Below are 14,145 nucleotides of genomic sequence, written 5' to 3'. Positions count from 1 at the left end.
TGGCCCCAGGGCAGTGGCAGTCACTGCTGCAACAGCATCCACTTTTGGAACCCTTGGACTAAAGTCCCTGGGGAAATCGAGCAGTTGATCTGGGTCTCACTACTGAGTGACAGTCCTGGGGTAAGAAGGAGCACTGGTGTTGTGGAGCTGATTGTGGCTATGGAGAAGGAAACCTACTCGCAGATTTTGGACAGATAAGAATGCTTGTGGTTGCTCCCAGACCAGAATGCAAGTCAGGAGAGGAGTAAATTCTGCTCCCTTGATTGGGCCACCTTTGAGAAACTGAGAATGTACTGGAACCTAAAGTATACCCTCCACTTAACAAAGGATTCAAAAGTCAAGGAATGGGCTGTGAAAGTGCCAAAAAAGGGGGAATAACGAGGCTATAGAAGGTTACTTTCTTGGTGAACAGCTATTTTCTTCCAACCTTTTGGATGAGGAAGAACAAGACATATCATCAGAAGAAAACATCAAAGTCATGGCTTCTACATCCAAAATCCCCAAAACATGCAGTGATCTCAGCCTATGGAAGAGCTCAAAAAGAATTTTGAAAATCAAGTAAGAGAGATGGGGGAAAAATTGGGAAGAGAAATGAGAGCATTGCAAGAAAATCATGAAAAGTGAGGCGACCGCTTGCAAAAAGAGACACAAAAAATGATGGAGAAAATAATGCCTTTAAAGTTAGACTAAGCCAAATGGCAAAAGAGGTCCAAAAAGCCAATGAGGAGAAGAATGCTTAAAACTAGAGATGGCTAAATGAAAAAGGAGGTTCAAAAGCTCACTAAAAACAACACTTCTTTAAAAATTAGAATGGAGCATATGGAGGCTAATGACTTTAAGAAAAATAAAAAAAATTAAAAAACAAAGCCAAAAAAATGAAAAAATAGAGGACAATGCGAAATGTTTCAATGGAATAACAAGAGGCCTGGAAAACAGATCCAGGAGAGATAATTTGAAAATTATTGGTTTACCTGAAAACCATGGTAAAAAGACCATAGACATCATCTTCCAAGAAACTATCTAAGAAAACTGCTCTGATATGCTAGACCCAGAGGGTAAAATAGAACTAGAAAGAATCGACCTATCACCTCCTGACAGATCCAAAAAGAAAAACTCCTAGGTATGCTGTAGACAAACTCCAGAGTTCCCAGGTCAAAAGGAAATTTTACAAGCAGACAGAATGAAACAATTCAAGTACAGTGGAAATACTATCAGGGTGGCACAGTATCTGGCAGCTTCTGCATTAAGGGATCAAAGGGCGTGGAATAAGATATTCCAGAGATCAAAGGAGACAGGATTAAAAGTAAGAATCACCTACCAGAAAAATTGAGTATAAGACTTCGGGGGGAAAATATAATTTCAATGAAATAAAGAGCTTCCAATCATTCATGTTGAAAAGACCAGAGCTGAATAGAAAATTTGTTTCAAATACAAGAATCAAGAGAAACACGAAAAGTTAAACAGGAAAGAGAAGTCTTGAGGAACTCATTAAATTTGAACTGTTTACATTCCTACATGGAAAGATATTATTTGTAACTCATGAGACCTTTCTTCAATATTAGGCTAGTTAGAGGGAACGTATGTACATACATGCATACATACATACATATATATATATATATACAACTTGTATGGAATTGTTTGTTTTCTCAATGAGGGTGGGTGGAGAGGGAGGAACATAATATGGAACTCAAAGCTTTAAGAATGAATGTTAAAAAATTGTTTTAACATGCAACTGAAAATTAAGCTCTATGGGCAATAGAGTATAGAAATCTATTTTGTCCTACAGGAAAATAGAGGGGAAGGAGGATGGAAAAAGAGTGGGTATTAAGAGGGAGGAAGGAGTGGAGGAAGGGATGGATAGGTTGCATGCTGTCCTGAGGTGGGGGGTGGGGAGAAATGGGGAGAAAATTTTGAATTCAAATTTTTGTGGAAGTAAACACCAAGAAATGAAGAATAAATAAACTATTTCTTAAAAAAAAAATAAACAAGCCAAAGTGAGACTAAAGAAGGGTATACATCCTACTCAAAAGTCGAGCAGGGTTCAGGTTCTGCGATGTACCAAAAGATTCAATTCAAGATCTAAAGGTGGAGATGAGTAAATCAGAGAAACCACATATGCATGTGTGTATGTATAGTGTATGTAAATGTAAATAAATGTCATATAATGTTGGATGGATCTCACTAGTACTTCAGAGTATGAGGAAAAACATCACGTAGAAAATGGTTTACATTAAATACTGAAATAAGGCTGTGATTCTAGAGGGCAGAGAATAGAACATATTCTAGGTGCGAAGAGTGCTCATAGCAAAGAAAAAGAGATGAGAGGTAGAATATCTTATGCAAAGCAATGAAGGAAGTATTAGTCAGGAATGCTGACTACATTCGGAATAATGTACACTTATACTGAAAATGCACATTCGGGTAGAACTGTGAAAAATAAACATGACTGCTAATAATTTTTCCTAGAGGTGAATGAAACTACTTCAGTGGGCTTTTAAGAAATGTAACATATTCAAATACACTAAAGAAAAATCCATTTGTAACAGCGTGTAAGAAAGACTGAAGTTATCAGAAACTGAGATACGGAAACTGGATATATAGATCACTTACATTAGCATTCCAATTTCCTAGGATGAATGTGAAATCTCTTCTTGGTGTGATTTCCATTAGATGTAGGCTTTCCTAGAAATGAGTAAGTTGGGCGTCCTTGGCATCAGTAATTAGAGCACTGACCTGTATCAATACGAGATTGAATAGTTTGCCTTGGATTTGAACCTATAACATTTTGTCATTTTTGAGATGATATCCCAGTAATCCTTTTCTCCCTGTTTATTGAGTTTGAGAGCTTCTCCAATATTTCTATTGGATTATTGCTCACAAAAGTATATGTAATAATCACTTGAATTAAATTCATCTGTCTCATCTATTTAAGTTCAATTATACATAAGATGCTTATATTTAAACTTTCCATCTTCTGCTTGACCATATCCAGCTTATCTTGGTTTCTGAGTAAAGTGACTTCCTGAGAGTCACACAGCTAAGAAGCATAGAATGGCAGATGTGAACTCACGGAGATTAGTGTTGCTGACCATAGATTTGGCACTCTATCTACTACATGAGGTAAATATCTCTTTGGAGAAAATGAAAATAAAAAGGGTCATTCTGCACTCCAAGACTGGAAAAAATGAAGAGAGAATGGGGAATGATGTCAAGGGCTTTAAAGAAGAGGTTGATTTTGTCCTTTGACTTCAAAGAGGACCAAAATGACATCACCATTGTAAAGTGACATTTCGGTGTGCCCAGCTGTGGCTGATCAGAACAATACGAGTTCAGAATGCTCTATCACAGGTTGGGCACAGATATTCCGTATGAATATTTGGGATGGATATCCCAAATTTGTACATCCTGCATTTACTTTTTCCTGTCTCAATTCAGTTTTGCTCAGAGAGCACAGCACCTTTACTTATGTGGGCACGCCATGCTGTGCGGTCCTGTGCCAGTTACTCTCATGTTGCACAGTCAAATCCAAAGTTCCTGAGAGAGACCTTGAGAGGGTCCTTGTATCGCTTCTTCTGAACACCATGTGATCACCTGCCCTATGCAACAAAGACGCAACTGGGATTCAACCAAGTATGGATCAATTGTCTTCTGCCTGTGCTAATTTTGGCCTAAAAATAAAGACCAAAAAACACGGGTGCTCCATCAGCTACTACCACACCATCCATATGTGGAATCATCAGCTACAACAAATGAACAAGTTTTTAATGCTGTGAAGAAGTTCACTTACCCTGGTAGTGTACTTCCCAGGGATGTACACATTGACAATGGAGTTGATGTGTGCATTGTCAGAGCTAGCTCAGTGTTTGGGAGGCTCCAAAGAAAGGTTTGGGAGAGAAGAGGAACTAGACTGACTACCACTTTAAAGGTCTATAGAGCCATTGTGCTGACCTCATTGTAATATGCTTGTGAAACATGGACAGTCTACCAAAGCCATGCCAGGAAATTGAATCGCTTCCATTTGAACTGTCTTGGGATGATTCTGAGGATCACCTGTCAGGATAAGGTACCAGACACTGAAGTCTTTGCTTGAACTGAACTGCCAAGTATTCAAACTATGCTTCAGGGAGCGCAACTCTGATGGGCTGGCCACGTTGTTCAAATGCAAAATGTCCACTTGCCCAAACACTATTTTACAATATAGCTAGATATTACAGAAATCTACCTCCAGACTTGAAGTCAGGAAGACCAGATTTAAATCTTTCCTCAGAAACGTTTTAACTGTGCAAACATGGGTAGATCATTTTGGTTGTGTACCCTCACCCCCTCAAAACAAGTAAGGAGTCTGTTCGATATATGTATATATATCTATGACATTTTGATTCTATTAGAAGAAAGCTTTCACATTTTATATCCTCAACATTTTTAGTATGCAGGTGAGGTTTTGAGCCTAGGAAAACAAGACAAGGAGATATGGAGATACAAGAGGCTTAAGGAGAGCAGACAACTAATGTGGGCATTGAGACAGCAAATTAATTCTAGGTGAATTCAGAACTTTTTTGATGCTTTGAATATTCATATGCAGTTCGTTAATATCAATTTATAATGTACTCAGTACTGTGGTTTGTGTGACTGCCTCAACCTCTGATCAGCAGGAGAGTTGGACTGAAGAATGTTTATGGTGTGAATATTCCACAGAATAGGGCTTTCAGGAGGTGAATACCAATTATAGAAGAGACCAAATGGTTTGAGAGCATATAATTATATAAAGTTGAAAAGATTAATAACGGAGGCAAGAATCAGAAGTTAAGAAAGTAAAATTCTCCTCACAGCTCTAATATCTTGCAAATGTACTGAGGGATGAAGTAATTAGAAGTTCCTCTACAGGTGATGCTTAAAAAAGATTTAAGAAGGTAAGGTATGGTAAGAAATCAACCAAGAGAAAATTTTCAGTAAATAAAGGAATTGAAAAGTTTAGCTAATGAATAGGAATCCTTGGAGGTTTCATAAAAGTGAGATTCAGATTAGGATTATGCCTATATTTGACTAAGGTGGAGGGAAAACATGTTGACAATACTTTTTGCTATACCTTCATTGGAGAATCACTTCTACTTCTCTTCCTATTTAGCTGCACTCCTTTCTTAAAAACATCCAGTTTAACAACAGTGCTGGTCACCAGGTGTTCATGGATGAGAAAAGGATCCCCACGCAAAATTATGATATAATAAATTTTGTAGACTTTGATAATGATACGGAAGTGCTGGTGAAAGTGGGAGAATTTATGTCTCATGCTGCCTTTGGTGAAGATTTTTCCATCCATGAGAATATAATAATGTGGAATGAATTTTATACAGAGGTTAGTAGTAAACATTAATGGTGGTTTTTCAGAGGGTATAGATATGGTACTTTACTGATGGGAATTTTGGATTCCCCATTTGTTTTCTCCTAGGTGATACATATTATTATTTAATGTTTTACGTTTGCCTAAGTATATACATAATTTTAACTTTCATTTTTTTTTAAAATTTGAGTTGTATATTCTTTATCCTCTCTCACAATTTTAATCCCCTTCTATTGAGAAGCCAAGCGATTTTATGGACATTATACATGTGCAGTTGGACAAAGCATACCTCCATGTTAGTCATATTGTGAAAGAAAATATGGACAATAAATCTAAAAAAATTTAACAAAAAAAATTCTTCAGTCTCCTTTCAAACTCCATCAGCTGTTTCTCTGAAAATAGATAACATTTTTCTTTATAAGTCCTTAAGAATTTTTTTTGATCATCATATTGCTGAGAATGTCTAGGTAACTCACTATCCGTAATCATACATTCTTTCTGGTACTGTCTTGTACTGTATTGTTACCGTACTGACACAATTTTCTCTAGGCTGTGCTCACTTCACTTTGAATCAGTTCATATTAGTCTTTGCAGGGTTATTTTTATTTTATTTTTTACAGTATCCTGCTCATCATTACTTATAACAAAATAGTATTCCATTGCAATCACACGCAACAATTTGTTCAGTCATTCCCCAACTGAAGGACATCTCATCAATTTCCAATTCTTTCCCATCACAAAATGAGCTACTGGAAATATTTTAGTACATATAGATCATTACCCCTTTGTGTTTTAATTTCTTTTGGATACTAATGTCGTAGTAGTATCGATTGGTCAAAGTTTATACACGATTTTGTAATCTTTTGGGCATAGTTCCTGAATGTTCTCCTGATTGATGTGATTAGTATATTTCACCATGAGTACTTTAGTGAAATGGAGGACTTTGAAACATTTCTGATGAACAGATCAGAGCTGAATTGAAAGTTTGACTTTCAAATACAAAATTCAAAAGAATCATGAAAAGAAAAACAGGAAAGAGAAATCACAAGGAACGCAAGTATTTACGTTCCTACATGGAAAGATGATACTTGTAACTAATAAGAACTTTTTCATTATTACTGCAGTTAGAAGTATTATGCAAAGACAGACTGCAGAGTGTGAGTTGAATGTGATGGAATGTTTACCTAAAAAATTAAATTAAATTAAAGGTGAGAAAGAAGAACGCATTATGACAAAGGGAAAGGGAGAGGTAGAATGAGATAAAATTGCCTACTATCACATCCAATAGTTTTCGTTTTCCTTTTCTGTCATATTAGTCAATTTAATAGGTGTGGGATGCTAGCTCAGACTTGTTTTAATTTGTACTTCTCTAATCAACAGTGTTATAAATCATTTCATAGTACTATAGATAGCTTTGATTGCTTCGTCTGAGAACTGCCTGTTCATATTTTTGACCATTTACCAATATAGGAATGACTCATTTCTATAATTTGACTCAGTTCTCTATACATTGGAGAATAAGGTTTTTATCAAGAAAGACTTGCTATGGCTTTTTTTTTCACAGTTATGATTACTATGTTTTTCTCCCCATTTAATTCACCCCCATACTTATCCTACTCTCTCCTTTTGCTCTGTCTATTCTGAAAAGTATTTTTCTTCTGACTTTAAACCCCCACCATGTGCCCTCCCTCCTGTTGCCCTACTTTTCTTTTCTCCTTCCCCTCCTACTTTCCTTTCTGTGACATAGATTTCTATACTCAGCTGTTTCTGGATGTTATACCATTTTGAGGCAATGCTCATACAAGTAAGATTTAGCCACTTCATTGCATCACCTTCCACTCCTTCCCCTCCATTGCAAATTCTCTTTTTCTTATCTTTTAAGATAGACAATTAAACCATTCTATCTCCAATTTTCCTTTTCTTCCAGTGAATTCTTCTTTCTCACTCCTTCATTTTGTTTTATATTTAAATAATTATCCCATCACATTCAACTCTGCCCTCTGTCTACGTATGCTATATCTAACTATACTAACAATGAAAAGGTTCTTATGAGTTACAAGTATCATTTTCCCATGTAGGAATGTAAACATTTCAGCTTCGTTGAATTCCTTATGATTTTTCTTTCCTGTTTCCCTTGTTTCTCTGTTATCTTGTATTTGCAAGTAAAATTTTCTATACACCTCTGATGTTCTCATCAGGAATGTGTCATATCCTCTATTTCACTGGAAGTCCATTTTTCCCTTAAGGATTACAAGGTTTTTCTGAGTAAGTAATTCTTGATTGTAATTCAAGCTCCTTTGCTCTCTGGAACATCATATTCCAAGACTTATTATCTTTTAATATAGAAACTGGTAGATCTTATGTTATTCTTACTGTCACCTTGATTAGTTTCTTAATTATTGCTTAGAATATTTTCTCCTTGGGCTCTAGGATTTGGCTATCATATGCCTGGGAATTCACATTTCAAGATCTCTTGCAAGAGGTGGCTGGATGATTATTTCCATTTCTAGTTTACCTTCTGATATTAAAATAGCAAGGCATTTGTCTATGCTAATTACTTGAAAAAAAGATGTCAAGTTTCTCTTTTAGATATTGCATTTTAAGTAGTACAATAATTGTCAAATTTTCTCCCTTGAATGTGTTTTCCAATTCTGGTTCTTTCAATGAGACACTTTAGATTTTCTCATATGTTTTTCATTTTTTTGATTTTTAATTGTGTCTTGATGTCTCATGAAACAATTAGATTCCACTTGACCAAATCTAGTGTCTCAGGAATTATTTTTAAAGTAAGCTTTGTTCCTCTTTTTATCTTTGGCCAATTTTATTTCTTAAGGAGCTATTCATTTCAGCACAATTTTAAATAGGATTCCATCATTCCATCACAATCATTACCCAATTGATGGGGATTCCTGTAATATCTAGTTCTTTAACACCTCCATACAGAGCTTTCAGAAAAAAAATTAGATAATATAATTTATTTTCCCTTTTCCTTTATGTCTTTGGAAATGGACCAAGTAGCTGTATTGCTGAGTGAAAAGGTATACGTTGTTTACTACCGCTTTAGTTAATTTCAGATTGCTCTCCAAAATGATTGGTTCATTTTACAATTCCCCCCAAAAAAGAATTAGTGTTCCAATTTTTCCACATCCTCTCCAACATTTGTCATTACCCACTTCTATCATTGTAGGTAATCTGGTAGTTTAAAATGATATCTCAAGGTTCTTTTAATCTGCATTTCTCTAATCAATAATGATTTAGAGCATTTTATGTGACTATAAATTATTTTGATTGCTTCAATGAAAAAAATGTTTGTTCATATCCTTTGACCATTTATCAATTTGAGAATGACTCATTCTTACAGATTTGGCGGCGTTTTAAGTATTATTTGTGAACTTATCTTCATTTTATCTTACTCTGTGTTTCCTTCCGAGTCTCTATTTTTACTCTATCACAGTTACAGTATATTTTACAGTTAACCTGGTATTCCTTATTTTGCCCTTCCCTCCAAAATTCTCCTACCTATATTCTCCTGCACCCTCCCAATCTTATTCTCTACATCTTCTTTAAGTCCGTCCTCCAGCCTATCCCACAGTTTTCTCATCTCTCTCGAAGTCCAAAAGACTTCTTTGCAATCACCTTCAGATCCAAATTTTGCTTCCTCTTCGTTCCAGGTAAGAGTAATGTTCCAACATTATCACCCTTTTACTCCATATGGTTCCTGTGTATTACTTCTACCTTTCACATTCTTTCCATTAGATAATTGCTCTTTTTAACCTTTTACTACAAAATGTTAGTTTTTAGAATCCCAGCATATACAACTCAGCCACAACCTTTCTTTCAAACTGCTTGAGTAGTGATAAGTTTTAACAATACTGATAGCATTTTCATATATCATGAGTAAAGACTTTAGCAGATCATATATCATAAGGAGATTATTAGTGCCTTATACTTGGTCCTTAATAATTTCTTTACGTTTATTCTAGATATTTTTTTTAATTTCATTTTTTTTATTTCGGAAAAATACTAAAACTTAAATACATATTGAAAAAGAAAAAGAAAGGTAATAAACTTAAATACAAAAGTAAAAAGAAAAATATGGTATACGGACAGTCGAAAGTAGTGGAGGCTTTAGAATATATAGCAATAATTTATCATGTCAAGAGAGCCTGTATATTAAATTTTGTGCATTATGTGGAAAACTTCCCATCTTTTCTTTGCTCCCATGTAGGATTTCTTTTGCTCTCTGCTGTACGCTTCGCTTTGTTCTTCCCTTCACCCCTTGCTCACCCCTCCTCATCACCCTAGGGCTACAATTAAGAATGGATATATTTATATACAGGTTTTAAGATGTACATACAAGTATAAAGCATACATACGTACACACATATACACATACATGTATAAATGTATGGTTTCCCTAAGATATTCTACTCTTAATCTTTTTTTGTTTGTACATCTCTCCTTTTTCCTATCTTTCCTAACTCCTCTACTTTACTTCTATCAGCTACCTCACCCTTCGATTACTTAACCTACCCCCACTCTAGCAATCCCCTTCTTATCCTCCTATTCCCCTAAATCGAAACACCCTTTCACCTCTTCCATCCCCTTCCCCTTTAAAGCCTTTGCCCCAATGATCCCATTCCCCTAAATCTGAAGACTCTTCTATATCCCCCTTTTAACCTTTTCCCTCACCTTTCCCTCGAAAGATCCTTCCTTTATCCTCTCCCCTTGTCCTTATCCCCTTAGAATTTTATTCCTTTCTAACTTTAGAAGAAGTTTATACTCTTCTAGATGCATATGTATTTTCCCCTATTAAATCCACTTCTGATGAAAGTGGGTTTACAGAGATAACAGCTCCCCTCCCCCATCTAACTCCTCTCCATTGGTTCTTCCTCTTGCACTTCATTTGTATAATTACTCTTTTAGCTGTTCTTAAATGGTTACATTTTTTGAAGGCATTTCATACTCAGGTCTACCCCAATCATTTTAATAAGCTACCAAATTATTAGTAAGAACCTTAGAAATAAGTTTTGAATTTTCCATACATAAAATATAAGCATTTTGTCCTTATATAGTCTCTTGTATTTGGTCATTGGTATGTACCTTGTATTTCTCTTCCCTCTTCTATGTCAAATCCTCCACTGAGTTCATGATTTCTTTTTTGTTTTTAACAGAGTCCTGAAAGTCTGACAGTTCATCAAATATCTATTTTTTTCATTCAAACTATGCTTAGCTTTGCAGTGTGTGATATTTTTGGCCAGAAGCACCTTTCTTTTGCTCTTCAAAATATACATTATTCAAAGACCTACAGTCTTTTAGTGTAATCAACACTAGGTATTGGGGGAGTCTAATTGTAGTCCCATCATAGGTAAATTGCTTTTTTTTTCTGGTTATTCAAAATATGTTGTCTTCCATCTGGTGCTTTGTTATTTAACTACAATATTGCTATGAGTTTTTCACCTAGATTCTTTTTTAGGTGATCATTGATGAATTTTTTTGTACTTCTACTTCCTTCTCTTGCTCTAATGTTTCAGGAAATTTTTCTTTAAATTTTTTCTTTTATTACTATGTCAAGATTATTTGTTTGACCACAGCTTTGAGATTGTCTTATTATTCTTATGTTTTTTTCTTGATCTATTCTCTAAATTCATTGTTTTTCTTAAGAATTGTTTCACATTCTTTTCTGTAAATGTGTATATGTGATTTATATATTCCAAATACCTGTATATGCATATGTATATTTCATTTTTTAATTTTTATTTTTCATTTTTTAACAGTTTGTAACAGATAAAACAATTCAAACTTTTGGTCAGGTGATAGTTCTTTTTAAAGCATTTCCAATATGGACCACAAAAGAATTTTTTTCAAAACGTTAACCAACTGAGACAAAAATAATATTTATGTTGCCAGCTTCACAAGTTCTTGACCTAATTGTCTCCACAGTATTACTAAGAATTAAAGGACCCTAGCATATTGTTGTTGATCTGAAGTCCTATGCCTAATAGCTTAATTTTAAATTTAACCTCAGATGTTCCCCTACCAATAATCTATAATTGGATAGATCGTTTACCAATCTTGAAAACCTTTTGATTATAGGAAACTGCCACCAAGAGTAGGGACACTGCAGGGATACAATATCTCCCCGACTTCCTGTTAGTTCCAGGCAAGATTAGGTTATCCACTTGCATTCAGTCAGGCTTAAAGTCTGCCAGGTGTCAGTGAGGAAATTGAGTCACGAGAATCTTTCCTCAGCCCAGGCTGAACAGCCGCTCTCCCACCCTTCCCATGAGATCACCTTTTGCAGTTCATACCAGCATCTCACCAGCTTACTGACATCATGGGATGGAGGCTCACATCGCCTTTCTTGCTACCCATACCTGGAGTAAGACTCAGTAGAACAGTCACTTAATAGTCCCATAGCATCTAAAATGTAGCCTGTTCCAATAACCAGTTTTCAAATATGATTGTAATTTCATTTTGGCTAAGGATCATCTTTTGAGGCAACTCGTAGCTTACATGCCTTTCTATACATGCTCTAGTTCCTGACTAAACAGCGACCATAAAATCAAATTTACCATTAAAACCTTAAATTTTCCTTCAAAAATGCCAAATTTCACCCAAGGTTACCTTCCTCTAGGAAACTTAGACTAAATTCTTTTCCCCAAACTACAGATGTCACTGGTTTTTTTCTCAGTGATTAATTCAGCCGATTGTTTTAATACTAATTGCTTCTACCTCACTTTGTAACATGTCCATTTTCTCTCCTCATCACTCCTCTTCCCCCGCTTACTAATACTTTGCATTCTGATTACTCCTTCCCTCAGTGGACCCTCCCTTCTATCACACTCCACCCTTCCCTTATCCCCATCTTCTCTCTTTTCTTCTAGGGCAAGATAAATTTCTATACCCCATTCCCCGTAGTTCTTATTTGCCGATTACATGCAATAAAAATTCTCAACATTCGTTTCTAATACTTTGAATTCCAGCTTCTCTCCCTCCCCCATCCCTCCACAGCCGCACTGAGAAGGGAAGCAATTCAATACATACAAAATATGTATTTAATATAATACAAGATGTATAATATAATATAATAATAATATAATATAATACAAGATAATATTTCAAAAAACACCAGACAAACTTGAAATGCCATACAAAAGTTCGCTAAAATTAGTTTTATATAAAAGAAATCTATTTGAGCCTTTCCCATTTGTTTCTCGACATAAGATGTCACTTATTTGTTAGTAGTTCTATATGGCTACATTCACAGGAGACACCTCCCATAAATTTCCAGTTCTATTGTCACTGGTAGGAAACATTGACCTGTAATTCCTTAGCCAGGAAGAAAAGAAAATTCTATACTAATATAATTAGATGTACACATATGTGTACAAGTATATGTATACAAGTATGAGCGTGTCATGTGTAAGCATTTTAAATGGAAATTTATTAGGAAATTATTGAATGCTTATCAATTGACTTCCTTGGTGTTGTTTTCCAAAGGCAGAATAATATTTCATTTATTTAATGTTTTCTAGAATTTAGTGCAGCATCATTTATCTATCAGGTAATGAAGAAACACTTGTTGATTGATCAATTGACTGATTGAATCCCTTGAAACATGGATCAGTGGATTTCTCCTGAACTTAAAATATTAGAAAATAATGAAGTAGCTACATGGTGCAATGAATAGAGCACCAACCCTGGAGTTAGTCAGATCTCAGTTTCCACCCAATTAAACACACCAGCTTTGTGACCCTGGGAAAGTCACTTAACCTCAACTGTCTTTCAAATTAAAAAAAAATTAAAGAAATATCTTAATGGTCCTTTCTAAAAAGGTATTTAAATTCTACAACATTTATGGCCTTGCAACGTTACTAACCGACAAACTGCTTTGCACCTTCTAGAATGAATGAAAAGCCCCTTCACAGAAACTTCTCCTTTTCCAGATTCCCTGTTCCGTGTGCAGTAAAAGTTGTGGCCCTGGGTATCAGAAATCCATCAGAGAGGGAGAAGCAATCTGCTGTTTTGACTGTATCCCCTGCCCAGAGGGGGAGATTTCCAACCAGACAGGTAAATTTGTGCAAAGAGATGAGCTTTCTCTCCTTACTTTACAAGAAAGAATCTTGCCTACAGAGGAAAGGAAGAGAATTGGCATAGATTGTAGAGGTCACATAAAATTCTGTAGAAGTCATTCTCTAGGTATACGTGTATGGACATTAGTGGAAAAATACCAGAGATGGGGACAACCAAGATGAGAATACAATGTGGCCAATGTCAACACAGTATTGGAAAAGGAAACTTGGAAGGAGCAGAAGGTGGCGGCCTTGCTGTGTAGGTTTGTGGTTCTGATTGTCAGGTACAAACTTAGGGGAAAGCTAAAAATCAAACAAACACCAAGCCAAAGGAGCATACAGATAATCTGAATTTTATACTTAAGGAAGAGAAAACAGCAATAACTGCTCATAAAGCTGTTTTAAGTGGGTGTTAAAGCTCCCTTTGAAACATGAAAATCCCTTTGAGGGCAAAATTTATTGATCTTTCATTATACAATACTCCAATTTTTCCCATTGTCTGTCACATTCTCTCCTCCCAGAGAGCCACACCATATAACCACAACAATTTTTAAAGAAAAAAGAGGAATAAGTAAAGAAAATCAGCAAAATAAATCAACACAACAAAAAAAAACTTGCAATGTGTTCAGCGTATTGGATGTTTGAGTTTCGTACTTCTGCAAAAAATACGTTATGGATATGTTTTCATATTACACATTTCCTTGCAAAACCTCTGTACCTTAATACAAG

The 14,145-nt window shown here is 35.4% G+C and overlaps 1 protein-coding gene across 1 annotated transcript in view; it reads left to right on the top strand.

Moving 5' to 3' along the window:
- Nucleotides 1-14,145, top strand: part of LOC140507393 (vomeronasal type-2 receptor 26-like) — a 35,500-nt gene that overhangs the window by 9,765 nt on the left and 11,590 nt on the right. Inside the window, exons 4-5 of the mRNA XM_072615493.1 lie at nt 5,129-5,356; nt 13,291-13,414. Coding sequence (XP_072471594.1) covers nt 5,129-5,356; nt 13,291-13,414 — 352 coding nt within the window. The remainder of the gene's footprint in view (nt 1-5,128; nt 5,357-13,290; nt 13,415-14,145) is intronic.

The sequence above is a fragment of the Notamacropus eugenii genome, chromosome 5, assembly GCF_028372415.1.
Source record: "Notamacropus eugenii isolate mMacEug1 chromosome 5, mMacEug1.pri_v2, whole genome shotgun sequence".
NCBI lineage: Eukaryota > Metazoa > Chordata > Mammalia > Diprotodontia > Macropodidae > Notamacropus > Notamacropus eugenii.
Note: the sequence above shows the minus strand (reverse complement) of the source record. Positions and strands in the feature narration are given on the sequence as shown.